At 34.8% G+C, this 18,776-nt stretch overlaps 1 protein-coding gene across 1 annotated transcript in view; it reads right to left on the reverse strand.

Annotated features, from left to right (window-relative positions):
• Window positions 1–16,930: 16,930 nt before the first annotated feature.
• The window catches only part of SPATA48 (spermatogenesis associated 48), an 86,861-nt gene continuing 85,015 nt past the window's right edge, over window positions 16,931–18,776 (reverse strand). Inside the window, exon 9 of the mRNA XM_031957221.1 lies at window positions 16,931–17,139. Within this exon, the coding sequence (XP_031813081.1) occupies window positions 17,022–17,139 (118 nt within the window). The 3' untranslated portion in view covers window positions 16,931–17,021. The remainder of the gene's footprint in view (window positions 17,140–18,776) is intronic.

Here is an 18,776-nt window from a genome sequence, read left to right on the forward strand (position 1 = left end):
GTGTGTGTGTCTATGGGGATATTGACACATAAATATTTACAAATGGATCTTAGTGTTTATTCATTTGCTCCCATACTCAGTGAACCTGGGCATTCCTTTTTTGTTTCCTCCTTTTCCCCGATTACATCATCTTAATAATCTAGTTTGCTCTTTCCTGACTCCCACCCCAATGTTATAATATCCAAATATGGGCATAAGTAGGAAAATAGGCTCTTATTACCTTTACTTTTATCCTCATATCCATTTATAATCCCTCTCTCCATTCTCCTCCAACCTGAGGAAGTTGCTTAACCTATCTGAGGTTCAATTTCCTTAAATACAAAGTTGGGATAGTAATATTCATCCATTCTCTATTCCAGAGTTAATATCAGGATGAAATGAAACATTTTGATGACCCTCTCATCCCCTTGACCTGCAGTACAAAGAAAGAGAGAGAGGAAGAGAAGGGGGAGGGAGAGAGAGAGGAGGGGGAGGGAGGGAGGGGGGAAGGAGGGATGAAAGGAGGGAAAGAGAGAAAGGGAGAGAAAGAGGGAGAGGGAAAGGGAGGAAGTGAGAGAGACAGAGAGGGGGGAAAGGCAAGGGAGAAAGGGAGGGAAGAAGGGATGGAGAAGGGACAAAGGGAAAGGGAGAGGGAGAGAGAGATGAAGAAAGGGAGAGGGAGAGAGAGATGGAGAAAAGGAGAGGGAGAGGGGGGAAGAGAGAGAGAGACACACACAGAGAAACAGAGAGAGAGAAAGAGACAGACAGACAGAGAGAGAAGGAAGGAAGGAGGGAGAGAGAGGGAAGGTAGGAAGGGAGAAAAAGGGAGACAAAGATAGAGCAAGAGACAGAAAGACAGAGACTGACAGAGACACAGAAAGAGAAGGAGAGAGAGGGGGCGAGAAAGAAAGAGAGGAAGAGGGAAAAGGGAGGAGAGTCAGAGATAGGGAGAGGGAGAGGGAAGGACAAGAAGAGGGATAGACAGGGAGAGGGAGGGAGAGGGAGAGGGATAGAAAGACACAGAGAGACACAGAGATACAGAGAAAAAGCGGCAGAAAGAGGCAAAGGAACAGAGAGAGGCAGAAGTGAAGAGACAGAGGGACAGAGAGATAGAGGGACAGAGGGGCAGAAACAAAGACAGAGATGGAGATACAGAAAGACAAAGAGAAAGAGAGACCAAGATAGAGATAGAGAAACAGAGACAGAGAGGCAGAGAGAGAGATAGAGACAGAAAGAGATAGAGACACAACTACACAGAGGGATAGAAAGACACAGAGAGACACAGAGATACAGAGAAAAAGCGGCAGAAAGAGGCAAAGGAACAGAGAGAGGCAGAAGTGAAGAGACAGAGGGACAGAGAGATAGAGGGACAGAGGGGCAGAAACAAAGACAGAGATGGAGATACAGAAAGACAAAGAGAAAGAGAGACCAAGATAAGAGAGAGAGAGAGAGAGAGAGAGAGAGAGAGAGAGAGAGAGAGAGAAGAATGAACAAATAGACAAAGAATGAGACAAACAGGCACTTAGAGATAGAAATAGAGACAGGCAGCAAGTCAGATATAAAAAGAGAGAAAGAATGTTTATTAAGTGCTTATTATATATCAAACATTGCATTAAGGAATGTAAATAAAACATTAAAAAAAAGATGGCCTCTTTTGGGATTGAATTGGATATAGCCTGGGTCATTCAAGAAATGGCTTGGGAATCACAAATCAAGAAAATAGTTCCTAGGACAGGTAGAGGACTAGACTTGGGATCAGGAAGATCTAATCAGATTCTTACTAATTATGTGACCCTGGGAAAATCACTTTGCTTCTCTGTGTCTCAGTTTCCACATATGCAAAATGGGGATAGTAATAGCATTTACTTCATAAAGTAATAATATAAGAAACAAATGAAATATTGCACATAAAGGAATTTAGAAACTTTAAAAATATTATATAAAAATTAGCCATTTATATTCTACTGTGCCAGTTTCCAACCCTGAATTATTTCTACTGCTCAGTTTCTTTGTACCTACACTCTGGCTGCAAAACATTTCATTTTCAAGAAAGCAAAGTAAGCATGTGGATTCATATCTCACTGAAATGGGACTCCACAGCTTCCCATAACTCTCTCATTCATCTCTTGTTGAATTACTTGCAAAATACCAATAATCAAGGCAACCTATTTTAGTATATTCAAGTTTCCAAAATGTTCTTTTTCATTCTCTCCTTTCTTAGCAAATGACTTTTCCTATTTTTCAAAGAAGATTGAGATCAGCAGATGCAAACTCCATCAGGTCAGAAGATTAAGGCTATGAAGTTGAGGTTAGGACATTCCAGGTCTGAGGGACATTAAGTGGAAAGGCTTGGGGTCAATAGTTGGAATGATGTGTTAAAGTAAAAGCAAGAAAATCAGCGTTACTAGATCATCAAATACATGGAGAAGAGTAAAATATAAGAGGACTGAAAAGGTTGGAATGGGCCATGATGTGAAGGGCTTTAAATGCCTACCAGAGGAGTTTTACATTTCAGATAATGGAGTCACTGGAGGTTACTGAGTAAGAGAAGACATATGAATAAAAAAAAATGTCCTTCAGAATGCTGAATTCTGGGAATGAAAATTCAGTTTCATTGTGATAGTTCCTACATCCTGATTTCTTCTCTTTTTTTTGTCTTAATTACTTCATTCTACTTTTCTCTAAAAATTTAAAGATTTCCCTAATTTTTTTTTCCTTACTCCTAGAATATCTTCTCTCCTCTCCACCTCTTAGGATTCCTGTTTTCATTCAAAGGGCATCATCACAAAATGTTACTTCCAACATGACGCTTTTTTTGATCCCTCCACTTTCTAATACTTTCTTTCTCCTCAAAATAAGTGATAATTAAGAACAAGGGGATAAGTGAGATCTCCAGGGAAGTATAAGAGGGCCAAAAATGGCATTGGGAAAATTCACATTTTAGGAGTGGGAGAAGGGCCTTCTCCTTCTGTTATAGGAAAAAAAATATTAAAAGTAGGCAAAGAATCAAAAAGTATTTAATACAGTGATTTTCACATATTAGGCTCTCAATAAGTTTTTGTTGATTAATTGGTGTATCATTATATAGACATAACCTCTTTTTGAACTGTCTAGGTTATTTGTTAGATTGTAAGACAGTTTTCTGTTTTATTTATCTCCCATGATAAGCATAATTTTCATGTTCAGGTAAGCCTTTGATAATCTCCATTCTCTCTTTCAAGTCTGGAGAAATATAATTAGATACATTTCTGAGCATGGAAAGGAAAAAAACATGTTCCTTAAAGACAGTATATTGTGATTAAAGAAGGCTGGTAGGTGACACAGTGGGTAGAGCATTTGGCTTAGAGTCAGGAAGACACAAGTGGATTCAGACACTTTACTAGCTGTGTAACTATGGGCAAATCACTTATCCCTGTTTGCCTCATCTTTCTCACTGTGAAATGATCTGGAGAAGGAAAAGGCAAAACACTCCAGTATCTTTGCCAAGAAAACCCCAAATATGGTCATGAAGAGTAGACAAGTGAAATAACTAAATAAGAAAAACAATTATAATTAAAAGAGCTCTGTTCTTATAGTCTGAAAATCTAGGTTCAAGTCCCTGTTCTGGTACTTATAAAGATAATAATGATGATGATGATGATGATGATGATGATGATGATAACTAATAAGTATATGGTATTTACTATGTGACAAGTTCTTTAGCTTTCTTAAGCATTTTATAATTATTATCTCAATTAATCTTAACAATAATCTTGGGAGGCAGAGGCCATTATTATCATCTCCATTTTACCGAAGAGGAAACTGAGATAAATATTGGGTATTTAATCCTCAGGGAATTTTAAACTGAGAATTTGAAGGCATGCAAGAAAGAAACAATCAGCTGGAAGTTGCAGTGTTTCTATGATCTCTCAGTAGTAGCTGGTTGTTTATAAAACTTACTTTAGTATCATGATACAATTACTTCTGGAATTTCCTCTTTTGAGACAAGCTTAAAGAGTGGATATCATAAGAAAGGAGGTAAATAAAATGAAAACATGCTTCTGTGAAATTAGCCGTGGGCTTCAAGACTATATAAGGAAAGCTTAGATAATTCTAGCAAAATTCCTCACACATATCTTCTGTCACTGGGGATTACTTATTCATTTTCCATAGAAGGAGCTGGTACACGATACAGGATTCAAATACACAGCACAGTGTAGTGACTAGAGTACTAGAACGGGAAGGAAAAGAGAGAGGAAGAGAGGGAAAGAAGAAGGAAATAAACAAGGGAGGGAAAGAGAGAGAAGGCTTATTGAGTGTTTTTTGTGTGCCAGCCATCATGCTTGGAAACAGAATGATGTATTTGAATCCTTCTTGAGAAAGTGTGATCTGGATACTGTAATAATTTCTCTGTAGTTTCCTATCTTTAAAATGGAGATGATATGAACTGATACTAAGTAAAGAGAGTAGAACCAAGAGAACATTGTACATAGAAACAACAAGATTAAATGACAATCAATTCTGATGGACGTTTGTCTTTTCAATAATGAGGTGATCCAGGGCAGTTCCAATGGTCTTGTGATGGAAAGAGCCATCTGCATCCAGAGAGAGGACTGTGGGGACTGAGTGTGGATCACAACATAGTATTTTTACCTTTTTGTTGTTGTTTGCTTGCTTTTTGTTTTTTCTCATTTTTTTTTTCTTTTTGATCTGATTTTTCTTGTGCAGCAAGATAATTGTGGAAATATGTATAAAAGAATTGCACATTAACATATATTGAATTACTTGCTGTCTAGGAGAGAGGGTTATAGAAGAGAGGGAAAAAAATTTGAAACACAAGGTTTTGCAATAATGAATGTTGAAAACTATCTTTGCATATATTTTGAAAATAAAAAGCTATTTTTTAAAATGGAGATGATAGTAATTAGCACTTGTCTTCCAGCACCTTGTAAAGTGTTTCTGCAAACCTCAGATATAACTTGTCACTTTCATGTCATGGCATCATCTCCTTGATGTCATGGTCCTTTGCAAGAACTAAGAACTAATAACAATAACAACAACCCTCAGAATAGGTTTTTCTTCCTAAAAGGACAGGAACAGAATTTCAGTGTGTACACACCTAAAGAAATCTGCCCAAGAATGAACAGGATGCAAACTTATTTATTATACTTGAATCCCCTAACTCAATTCTCCACATTTTGAATGTTAAAGAACTTTCCCCCAACTTTGGTCTTGTTTTCCAGCTGATGATACTGCTTGTAGAAAAATTAACAATTTGAGGAAGCAGTCACCCTAATCAAAACTTTTTCCAGATAATTAACAAATCAAGATCTCAGTGAAAAGTATATAATTATGTTAGCCACAAATGGTTTGATATAGTAAATATGTAAATATATGAAAAAGACCCAAAATACTCAGCAGCCTTAATGAGAGTTTGTTAATTGGTTATGAATTTTAGAAGAAGTGACCAGAGCATTTGCCTTTTTGCCCAATTGGTAAATAATAGAAAATTTTTTTAAAATTATGAATAGAAAATTTATAAATCATGCCAGATTTAGAAGAAGCTCTTAGGAGATCATTTGGCTCTCATTTTTTGAGATGTAGAAAATGAAATACAGACAGGTTAAGTCAAATTTTCTTTTCTTATTTTCTTTTTTTTTTTTGGAGGCAATTGGGTTAAGTGATGCCCAGGGTCTCACAGCTAGGAAATGTTCATTGTCAGGCAGGTTAAATTAGTTGTCCAAAATCATATTTGTAGTAAAGCTAGGATCTGAACTAAAGCCTACTGAGTAGAGGTTGAGGTATTGGTCAGAGTTCTGGCACTATAGGCAAAAAATCTGGCTTTGATTATTGCCTTTGATGCTTATTCCCTGACTGGTTTTGGATGTCACAAACTCTTTGGGGCTCAGTTTTCATTTGTCACATTAAGGAGTTAACCTAGATACCCTCTAAAATCCCTTCATGCTCTAAATACATGATCCTGTGTCTATGTGGTCTCTGAGTTTCTTTCCACTCTACAACAGGATTATTTGTTACTAAACATACTGGTTACTCTACTATAATACATTCCCCTTCATTCTATTTGCTATTAATAATAATTTTTTTTTACTAAGAATTACAGATCCAGTCCCTATTCTTGGACCTTTGAAATATCACTTAACCATCTTGTTCCTCAGTTTTCTCATTTGTAAAATAAAGTGATTCGGCAATGACCCCTAAAAGGGATTTTAGTACTTTTCAATACTTCTCTGTATTCTGCACTTCTCCAAAGAGATATCTTTTATATCAATAGATGGCTATGTCAGTGAGTTACTGGGCTGTAATTTGCATAATTGATTAGCCAAATCATCCATACTGAAGTTGTTAAAAGTAGTAAGCAATCCCAGAGGCAGAGTCTTTGGGGAGACTTCAGGGGTTCATTATTATTTCTGATCAATAGTGATTGAACCAAAAAGATAATACTGAGTACATATAACCTGCAGCACCAGTAATGATTTGTGCACATCTAGTGGCCTGAAAGATATAATCTGGAAGGTACATGGTTGGAAAAGAAAGTGAGTTGGTCATGTAAAAAAAAATGAAGATTAAAAAACAGCCCAATGCTGCATTGGAAGCTACCTACTGTTCAAAGCCCTAAAGAGACACTTTTATTAGCATGTTGGATAGACATCCTAGACAAGATTTAGAGGACATGATACCAAAAATTGTGCAGAATGAGAGAGTATATATGAAAAGATTATCCATATCCCATACTAATGATTGCATGGATCCATTGAGAGACCATTTCACAGAAATTTGTTTGCTTCCCTTGTGTTTCCATGAACTGTCCCCTGTCCCCCTAATTTTGAGTTAATGAAGCTAGCATAGAAATCATGTTTCTCATTATATTATATTTATTGAAGACCTTTGTGTGAAGTACTGTATTTAGCCAGCTACAAATTTGCCCGTGCTGGTCATACTCAGTTCATTCAATGTAGCCAGTACTGCCCATCTCCTCAGTTGGGAAAATTGCACAGAATTCTGTTGTTTGCAATGAAGAGCTTTTCTCCAAATCACTTTTAAAAAATCTTGGCCAGAGGCCTTGCTTACTAGACAGAGGAAGCTGTTTTCCAATTTTTCTTTTCAATCAGACATATTTCAAACATTATTCCCCCAGACTCAAATGAGTTGAAGCTGGCTTGGTCATTTACTAAAAAATTCCCATATGATTGGGAAAGGTGAAAAAAACAAAACACTATAGATAATTAGCTTCAGTCATACTTATTAAACTTTCCAAGAAGGAAAACTATCAGCTCTCCAAAGTTCCTCAGTTCTCCAGACATTGCTGTTAGAACTGTGTTTTTGTGTATAATAAATTGCTTCTAGTTGGCTGAAAATCATTTTTAGCCCTTATCTTTGTGATCGGTTACCTCTGCTGCTCTCTAATGGACTTCACCTCATTATGCGACTAGTCATTAAAAGCTTAGTACCCAATACAATGGTATCTTATGTAAAGTGATCTATGAGAGCTTTATAGAGGCTTACCAGCCGCAGCCTTAATTTTACTCATTCGTCTTAATTTTTTGTAATCATTTTTTGTAAAGAGGGTATAATGTCAGGCATGCTTCCCTGCTACTGACAGATCCAATCTAGCAGATAATTACCATAAGGAAATTGATGCTTTAGTGTGCGGGAGAGAATTTAATTTACTCAGACATCCTACAGTACAATGCATTCCAAAAGATATGAGGATTTAAGTTTTTAAGAAATTAAATTTTACTATTTAACATGATTACTTATGTTGAACATCATTAACTAGCTTTTTTTTTAACTGTTTGATATAATTACAAGTGTGCTTATTGGGCCTAAAAATCTAAAGTCTTCTCTAAATATGGGTTAAAGATCCATGAAGTGTAAAGTACAAAAAAGAATGGGATCCTTTTTCCCTCTAGCCTTCTAGCTGCATTTAAAAACCTATCAAGATGAGGTGAAGAGCTGCAGTCTTTGAAATATGGAGCACATTTCCCCCACTTCATGATGTTTTAATACATACTTTAATATACGACTATTCCACCATCAACTCTGCTGACCATCCTACATATGGCTAGTAAGCACTGAAAAATGCCGGTGGGCCCTAGAGGCACAGAACTGAGGTGAGTGGCTATTAGTATCATGTTACTCACAGTAGAGAGACTTTGTATAGCCATGAAGGAATGCCTCTTAGTCCAATAATGACATATTGGGAGCAACACAAAAGAAACTTCATTTTTGTTGGTTTTGATAAAGTCCCCTAAGAATAATAAAAGCATATGTATACATATATACATATATGTATATATGTATAAATATACATGTCTATATATAAATATGTACATCCACACCCATGTGTCTATATATTACATTATATGTTATATATCATTAAATAACATTATATGTTATATATCAAGTAGTAAACATAACAAATGTGTGAATGTATGTTATTATTATAATATGTAATATAATTATAAAAATATATTATTACTTCAAAATTTACAAAACACTGAATATATTGTCTGATGTGATTCTCACAACAACCTTGTGAAATAGATGTTGTTATGATCCCTAATCTTGCAAAAGAAATAACTGATGCTAAGTAACTTGTCCAGGAACACCCAGCTAGTAATTATCTAAGGCAAGAGTCAAACTCAGGTCTTCCTGACCCTAACTTTGATAATTCTATCCACTATTCCTCCTAGCTTCCTCTAAGAGATGAAATCTGGAAGATTTGAAAATAATAGTAAAACCAATAAGATTCTAGAAGGTTGGACCATTAAGGAACAAGTACAAAATGGTTGTATATTCCTTTAATGTTTAAGTTACAAAGGACCTTACAGATTATTTAAGTCAACTACCTTACTTTTCAAATGAGGAAACAGCTCTGGAGAGCTGCCTTGATTTAACCCGAGTATTCATTTCTCCTAAGGAATTACCTAGGACTAGAATAACTCTAGGAGACCAACAGAAGATAAAAGTCTGTTTGTGAGGTCCAAGTCTTGGATGATCAAATTCCCAAAGCTCCCTTCAGCCCTTCCTAAAAACGAAGTGAAACATTCTGACAGGAAATTTCTGGACATAGAATACCCAGAACTTCCGTTTATCCAACTGCCTTTACCCTGTTACATTTCCTCAATGGGGAGGGGTAAGAAAACCTTTGCTATCTATCATGTGTGCTCTGGCAATCCTGTGACAGGTTTGGTAAGAACTGGGGATTGCCCATGGCTCCTTACTGAAAAATCCCCTTCTCCTTCCTGTGGGGGGAAGTTGTTGGCTTTTTTTTTTCAGTTCACCTTCATTCAAATATGCATATATTAATCACCTACTATGTGTAAATGAAACTGTGTAGACTGGTGGCTAGAGAGACAGCCTTGCTGTTAGGAAGACCTGAGTTCAGTTTCTATTTCTGATGCACACTGGCTATGTGATCCTGCTGATCTGAATCAGTAAAAAGGAATTTCTTTACAGGGACTTCCCATTACAAATAAAATTTCAGGTCTAGGACAAAAAAATATGCATTTGACCTGTCAGAGCCTTAGGTGATTCTATGACATCTTCTTAATTATTTATATTATATACATATAAAAATATATTATATAAATTATATAAATATCTAATTATTTGTAGGATAGTTCATTTGTGGTGTAATGCCGGAAAAACTGAGGCAAGATAGAGATTAGAGAGGTTTTAATATTTTATTTGAGAGAGAGAGATCGTCTGGGGCTAAAATAGGATCCATGTTGACCCCTGCAGACTGAATGGGACTCGAAGTCTCAAAGCATTTAGAAAGGAGTGAAGAATTCCAGGGATTCTTTATAGGGCTCCAGCATTAGGCGAGACAAAGGCAGGGGAGAGGGAGTAGAATACTGGTGAGAGGACCATAAATTCGGTTCTGACAGGTTGGGGGTAAGGAACACAAATTCTTGATAACTTAGGAGGATCTAGGAGCCAGAATGTCTGAAATAGAAGATCTCCCTCTTATCTGAGATTAAAAATGTACAATTTATCACCCTAGAGTAGCCATCCTTAAGTTATCAAGAAGGGGATGTTGCAACCAAGGTATTGAGGCAGAACAATTCAGGGAAACTGAGATAGAACAATTCAGGGAAACCAAGGTAAAACAATTCAGGGAAACTGAGGCAGAACAATTAAAGGAAGCTGTGGCATGACAGTGGAAGGAATTCCCATACCAACAAATCATAGATCTTTGTGTATTAATACATACATATCACAAAATTTTGAGTACCTAGGAAAGGTCAAAGAGGTTTTATAAGCTGTGTGTGTGTGTGTGTGTGTGTGTGCAGGTATCAAAGGATACATTCCAGCGAGGGGAATTGGGGAAGACTTCTGTGGAAGAAGTGGTTTCTGAACTGGACCAAGAAAGGGATGAATGTCAATAAAAGGTGAAGATAAATGGGGAATATCAATTCCAGGTTTGTTTCAAAAGTACAAAGATAAGATATAATTGGATGCAGTGTAGAATACCCGAAGAGAAGTTCCTTGAAATAAGTTCAAATCGGGGAGTTGATGGTAATGTTCAGGCATTTATATTTTATTTGGCTGGCAATGGGTAGCCATGGGAGGTTTTTGATCAGAGAAGTCACTTGTTCAGATGTACTTGAAGGGAAGGGAACAAGCAATTAAAGCACCAAAAACAAATACTGTATTTCAGACATTGTTCTAAGTGCTTTACAGATACCTCATTTGAGTAGAGATTACTTTAGTAGTGATATGAAGAATAAATTGGAGAAGGGACAGGATGAAGACAAGGATACCTTTAGGGAATGATTGCTACCATGCAGGTGAGGGGCAATGAAGAAATGGCAGTGAGGAAATGGGTAAGAAAGATATTCTGGGACATGTCATATAAACAGTAAGGAAGAAAGAAAGGGACAAAGAATATTCTGGGCAACCTAGAATTCAAAGAAATAAATGCAATTTTTAGAATTATTTTAGGGTCATAGATTTAGATCTATGCATCTCAGTGATTTGTCCAAAGATTATAGTGGAAGCAAGTGACTGAGCCTGCGTCCAAACTTATGTCACATAATAGAATAATTTAAAAATGGAGTATTTCATTCAATTCCAGTTTAATCACCTCACCCAAGGAATTACTCAAGGAAAAGATGTTTTTGAATTTTTTGTTTTTTAAGTTTTTCTCACTATATGTTATTTTTTTAAAGCAAAGAAAACAGGAAGTAGGATTTCATGCAACATGAAAACAAATAGGGCAGGGTAGCTGGAAATCCTGGGCTATTGTTGGGATAACAGAAAGGATGACGCTAGACTTGCCATGTTGAAGCCAGGCTAACACTGCTGTCACTAAACAGAAATTCTTGAGTCTTTACATTATTTGTGTATGTATGTATTTGTGTATGCAAATATAGATAAAATAGAATATGGGGATTCAGGATATTCTTTTTCAAAGACTTTTTTTTCCTGCTCCTCACTCCAAGCCATGCACCTCCCCCCTATCCTGACCACACATACATGCAAACATCAGAACTTCCTCTTTAGGCCAGTGGGCTCTATTCCCTGAGTGTGGTCTCCTTACTTCTGCTCCCAGAAAAATGTTCATTTCTCTGGCACTGTAAATTTAACTATCTCACTACTGAACATGAATTTTAGTTACAATACCAGGAAAAGGTTCCCATTCTTGAAGCATTCTTCCTTCAAGACCGTTTTTTTGTTTGTTTGTTTTTGACATATCTATAACTTCAACGAAGAAACTCTGAATGAACTTCAACTGATGAATATCCTCAGTTGTTCTGTAACTAATAAATCTTCATTGATTGGAGGTACTGAGAGCTTATTTGATTTGCCTATGGTCCTATATGGTAAGTGCATGTCAGACGCAACTCAGGTCTTCAACTCCAAAGTTGGCCTTCTATCATACTACATAGCCTAAAACTCAAAATGTCTTGAAAATGTACATTTCTAAGTTCTATATTTCAAAATTATTGACACATTTAATAAATGTTAGTTCCCAGATGCAAGCCTATGTCTTTGTTAGGTTCACTTATAGTATACTTTCTCTTATGGCAGGTAGTCTCTCCAGGTTGATTTGACACACTTTGATTTCTAATTTTGTTTTTATTTTAATTAGACAATAGCATTTTGAATTGTTACTACTGGATTCTCTTAATCCAATCTAGATGAATTTCTTTAGAATTCAGTATTCCAATGGATCTTTCTCTCATGAATCTCATCTCCTCCATGACTCTCATCCTTTGTGACATAATAATATTCTCCCATAAATTTCCAGGAGGGTTCTTTTTCATTCATATATTTTTGTGTTCATACAAAACTAAGAACTTTTATTGAGTTTGCGACAAGACACCAAAAGCATTTTTGAGGTAACCTGTCAGCAAGTAAAAAGTGAAGCACAGAATTTTAAATAATTTTTTTAAAACACCTATTTTGGTGATTTCACCTTTAAGGGGAATGTAGTAATATATAATAGTGGTAGAAAAATATCAGTCTTTATATAATAGATGATTCTATAATTTCCATTCTCTCCTTAGTTTTACAAAGTACTCTGCAAACATGATACCACAAACCTGTGTACTCACCTTTTATCGGCCACAGTCATCTTGTTCATTCATTCAGTTGTGTGCGACTCTTTGTGACTCCACAGACATTACTGTTTGAGTTTTTTGTTTGCTTGTTTATTTTAGGCAAAGATACTGCAATGGTTTGCTAGGTAACTTGCCCAGGGTCACAGTGTTAGCAAATGTCTGAGGGTGGACTTTAACTTCAATCTTGGTTTTAGGACCAGCACTAAGCCATCTAGCTGCTATTCCCTACTCTACTTTGTTTTATTTTATTTTGTGGTGAGCAAATGTTTCAAAATAAACAAGATATGATTCACATCTTTGCTTAAAATGAGGTTACCAAAATTGGTTCATTTGTTCAAAGGGTTTAAAAATATTTAACTCAGTCCACTGCTTCTGTGTGATTAAAGATGGAGGTAACTGAAATATTACAGGAAAAGCTAGTAAGTAATACTGCTCACATTTACATAACTCTTCAAGGTTTACAAAGTATTATCCTTACAACAACCCAATGACATAGAGAGCATTGACTATCATTATTTTCACTTTACAGAGGGGAAATTGAGGTCTCAAAAATCTTATACGATTTTCATATGAATTTTGAGTGATTGGAAAAGTTTAGATAATTGGGAAGAGGTTCTGTAAATGAGGGATTAACTCAAAGCAGTTTTCAAAACACAAATATCCAATTGTTTTAAAACTATTTGGGAGCTTATGGATCAGCTTTAGTCTAGTCCATTTTATAAATAAGGAAATTAATAATCAGAGTTTATAAAATTTGCCTAAGGTTGGACAAAATAGTGGAAAAGTAAATATTTGAACCTATGACTTCTGAAACCAAATCTTACATGTTTCCCATTTAATAACAATAACAATAATAATAATCTTTCACTATTTATGTAGCACTTAGTACATGCCAGGTTCTGTGCTAAATGCTTTATTTACACTTGTGATATCATTTGATCCTCTCAACCACCCTGGGAAGTACATGGGGTTAGTATCCCCATTTTCCAGATGAAGAAGTTGGGGAAAATAGAGGTTACGTGATTTATTCAAGATTATGCAGCTAATATTTGAAATAAAATTTGAATTTAAGATATTCTTGACTCCAGGTTCAGAACTCTATCCACTGTGCCATAGTTCTTTTCATTAGAAAGTACCTCTTGTATCACCTAGATGATAAAGTAAAATTTACTTAAAATCTGAATATAAATTGAGTTTCTTCTCAATAGTGTTTTCATGTATTCTCTGTTCAGTGCTTTAAAAGCCATCTTTCTCTGACCCTTTTGAAACCAGATGCATCTTCCATACTATTTTATACACTCTGGATGATGTTAAGTACATATTTTTAATATATTTTCATCTCAAATGACACATTTGTCTGGGAAGGTGAAGTTTGTATCTGCCTGATTGTGGGCAAACCAGAACTAGTCTCAAACTTTAATTCGTTCCAGAATTTTCAAGCCATCCTCAATGTTATTTCTGGGTCTTTGCCACAAAATATATTCTTGTGAAAAACTGTAGCAAACTGGATAAATAATGTTTAGACATGTCTTATTTTGGATGCAACCATCGTTAGAAGCCATGAAGAGAGTGCTGGGCCTGGAGTCAGGAATTCTCAACTTCTTGAGTTCAAATCTGGTCTCAGACACTAGCTATCTGAACCCAGTTAGACAAGTTGTTTCACCCTGTTTGCCTCAGTTTCCTCAACTATAAAGTGAGCTAGAGAAGAAAATGATAAAACCTTCCAGTTTCTTTGCCAAGAAAACCCCACATGGGGTCATGAGGTAGTGGACATGACTGAAATAACCCACCATAATTAGAGCTTAAGTTTCAACACTCTATTTTATTTGTATAGATATACAATATAGACACATACATAATGCACATACCGATGTATATATATATATATATATATATATATATATATATATGTGTGTGTGTGTGTGTGTGTTTTTGCATCTACATACTCATTTTTCAGTATAATTTTCTAAAAATTGATTTCCAGGATGTTTTGACCAGAAGTATATATATTTTTTCAATAGCCCACCTGCTTTTTTTTTTTTTATCATCCCTACATTGCAATTGTTTATGTATGTGACTTACTCAACAGAGCCTTTTTTTTTCAATTGGTATATTCATTATTTAATAATTCTTGAGAAGATACAGGCCACTGATTTTTTGCAATTTGCATCAGCACACTTTAACTTATGTTGAAAGCTGAGCTTTTTAGTCCTCTTGCTTTGGAAGTACATTAATATTTCTGTGACCTTTACTAGATGGCAGATGAGAAGCATTCAAAAACAATAACCAAAAATAAAAAAAAATCACATATGCCCTACCACTCTAAAATGCATATACCTGACCCTCGTTTTATAAGCAAAACAGAGAGGGTCCTTTCCAGAGGGAATAAGAAAAACAATGTGACTTGCAAAATTCAAATTGTTTTGATGTCCTAATGTCAATATATTTTTCAATAACTCCTGACAATTTTCACTATTTAATTAACAATAGTGTTTGAGTTTCTTATACATATGTGTCATATTATACTTATATTTACATACATATAGATGCATATTCTATGCAGACATCTATAAACATGGAGTTGTGTGTGTGTATATATATATATATATATATACACGGACAAACATGCATTTGTGATGTTATTGATATAAAGAACTCTCAGGGAGTAAATATTCTCCAACCAAATTGATTGCATATGTGCATATACTTCTATGTATATGTATATCGATAGATATATAAATATGCACAAATTTATGTATAGATATTTTGGTTCAATTTTTCTGTTGTGTCCAGCTCCTTGTGAATCCATGCACTACATGTCTTTTTTTATTTTTTGACAAAGATACTGGAGGTTTAACATTTTCTTCTCCAGTGGAATTAGGTAAACAGAGGTTAAGTGATTTGGCTGGAGTCACACTTCTAGTAAGTGTCTGAGGTCAGACTTAAATTCAGGTCTTATGACTCAAGGCCCAGAATTCTATCCACTGATCCATTATCTCCCTCTTATATATATATATATACATATTAATATAAATTCAACATATAAATATATGAAACTTGAAGTAAATGTTCATGCTACCAGAAGCATGTTTTAAGTTGAATAACTGTAAGTTATTTCCACTAAATATACACCACAAAAACAATATATTTTATACAAAAATGAAAATAGTATAATCTATACTGACAATTATAGGGATGTTCAAATATATCAAAAGTTGAGTAATGATGAAATGTTTCACTAATATCCACTAATTTAATGCCTCTTTTTAGATCAAAGTCTAGTTTTATCCAGGAAACTAAATTCCAGCAAAACATCATTGTTTCTGAGAGTTGAACTCTGCGTAATAAAATAGTTCTCTGGCTGTACAATCTATAGGATTTTAAAAAGAAGAGGTCTCATCTGAATTTTCAGTAACATGAAACGTCATTGGTTTGTATGCAGCCTTAATGTATTGAGGACAGAGGGGAGTTGCTCTGACAACGATTATTGTTAGCATAGCCTATACCACTAGTAATAAGGAATGTGTAAATGTATCAAATAAAGGAACAGTATTGCTCTTGAAGGCCTTTCTTATAAGTTGCATGGGCAATTGCTGTGATAATAGCATCAAACTCCACATAGAGAAAAATACATTTACATTCAACAAAGAACAAGATTAATCTGTTGGCAAGATTTGTTTAAAATAAACAGTGAATAGTTCTCATTTTAAAAATAATAAAAAATAATTTTTAAGAAGAATGATTTTAAGTTTACTCAAAGTTTCTTTTCTGCACACTTCCAAATATAAATTGTCATTTGTGTATGTATATATCTTACAGTAAATCATGAAAACATTTTTGCATTTAGGTGAACCTTTTTTGCTTAGCAAAAAAATGCAAACTCATACCCTGTTCTCTGGATGTAATTTTTGCCCTTGTCTATGTCATAATGCTTTGGTCATAATACTTTGGAACCAGGCCAAAAAATTCAATCTCTCCATGATCATTAACCTCTAAGTGAAACTTGGCATTTTCTTTAATTATAAATTTTTAAAAATTATTTTGAAAAATCATAAGATTTAACCAAACTGCCAATGAGCTAAATAATATAATAAAGATCAAAAACCTATGTTTAAGAAATTATAGGCCTCTAGATTTCTGTTTAGTAAAACACTTTCTAGTAGCTGGTGATGTGATGCTCACTCCAAATAAACAAGTGACTGTCTAAACTATTCAGGACAGATGAGAGAGTTTAATCTTGATAAAAAATAAAACAAAACAAGCAAAAAAAAAAACCATTGATTTAAAAAAGAAATATCAAAAAACCCTGGAGTTCTGTATATAGTGAGTGTTTAATATGTTATTGTTGAAGTGAAATACTACAATTGATAACCTATAGACACAAAATAGGAAGCTGTTTCTGCAATTTTTTATTGGCATAGAGCATACATATACCGACGCATTTAACCACTTACAAGACAGTCTTATCTATGGCTAACTAGGTTTCTTTGACATGCTATTGAAAGAGCAGTATGGCTCCACCAGAGTAACCATTTTTGATAAAGGTCCTTTGTGACGATAATTAGGCTCATCCTTACTTTCCCAAATGGTGCTGTAATTAGAAAAAAAAGTATTTAATAAATATAAAACTATAAACCCTTGTTTTTGAGGCAATTATTCATGCATAGGTGTTTATATATATATATTTGAAGAACTGGGTGATTCAATGTGAAGCACATTAGGCCAGAAGTCAGAACCTGTAGCTTCTTTTAGCTTGAGTTCTAGGTTACATTGTCCCATCTGTACATAAATCATGGATCTTTGTAGAATATCCTTAACAAATTACCATCCAACTTTTTATTTAAAGACTTTCAGTGATAAAAAGCTTGTTATGTCATGAAGTAGTCCATTCTATTTTTTGGACACAGGGACAGAAGCAAAACAGACAACTATTAACCACCTTATAGAAATTTCCATTCTGATATATGAAAAACATACATTTTCCTTCCGCCTTTTTAGTAACAATTAGGAATTTCAGAAGTGTTTTCCATTAAGACTTACCTTCTAAAAAGGTCCCTGCCACTTGTAACTGACCAAGATGACAAATGATATAAGTTCTGGCCATAGATTTTGAATGCTTACAGTAGAGGTAAGCCTTTTTCTTTCCCAATCTTGAAGAATGTAAACTAAATGCACTGACTCAATTAAACAGAGCCTGGGATCTCTCCCCAGTACAACAGGGGAAGGAGTAGTATTAGGTATGATTATAAGCACAGCAATAGCATCCCTTCTTTTTCTCATGTTTTTAAGTTGAGGTTTAGATAAAGAAGCTAGTAAATGAATTATTATAGATCTACAGGGTTAAATTTTGATTCTAATAATTATTCTAATGAAAATAAAACTAGCATGCATGATATTTGAACTTACCTAGACCTTCTGAGCCCAAATTGAGAAAAGGCATGAAAATTCTGCATTCCAAAATATTTTATCATTAACTTTTAGAAAAGATAGTGTGCAAGTATAAATACTTAAAATATTTTTTTTCTATTTTCTAGGATTCCATTGCAAGTCACTTAATCCTGTCTGCCTTAGTTTCCTCATCTATCAAATGAGCTGGGGAAGGAAATGACAAATATTCCAATATTTTTTCCAAGACAACCCCAAATGGAATCAGGAAGAGTCGGACAAGACTGAAATGGGTGAGCAATCTTCCTGATTCCACACTAGAGCTCAGTCATCTAGCTGTATGAGAATATATGGATGTTTTCCAACTTGCACTGATGGACAGAGTTGTGTTTTCAATGAAGAGACCACAAATCCATTCATGAAGAATAACAGTTTTTGACTATCTTCTAGGTCTTTAACTATATTTTTAAATAAAATTTTAAAGTGCTTTATAACTCCACTATATGAAGACAGAGAGTGAATTAGTTATTGGACATTTAGAGATACACTTCTAATTTTTGAAATCGACCCTCCAATTATATCATGTAAAATGTATTAATTTTTTATACTTCAATTAATTGCTTGTAAGTAGAAATCAGTGGATGAGAATCATACACAGGGAATAATCTCTTTTAAGAGCAATGATTCCAGAGATAGAATAAATTTTGGGACCTCGCTGTCTTCAGGCAGCAGGCAGACTGTGCATACCACCCAGAACAAGGGTTACTTCTTTGATTCTTAAAGAGCCCCAGATAAAGAATAAAGAGAGTTTTGTTTTGTTAATATAGCAATCTCTCCTCCTTT

The sequence above is a fragment of the Sarcophilus harrisii genome, chromosome 1 (assembly GCF_902635505.1).
Source record: "Sarcophilus harrisii chromosome 1, mSarHar1.11, whole genome shotgun sequence".
Classification (NCBI taxonomy): domain Eukaryota; kingdom Metazoa; phylum Chordata; class Mammalia; order Dasyuromorphia; family Dasyuridae; genus Sarcophilus; species Sarcophilus harrisii.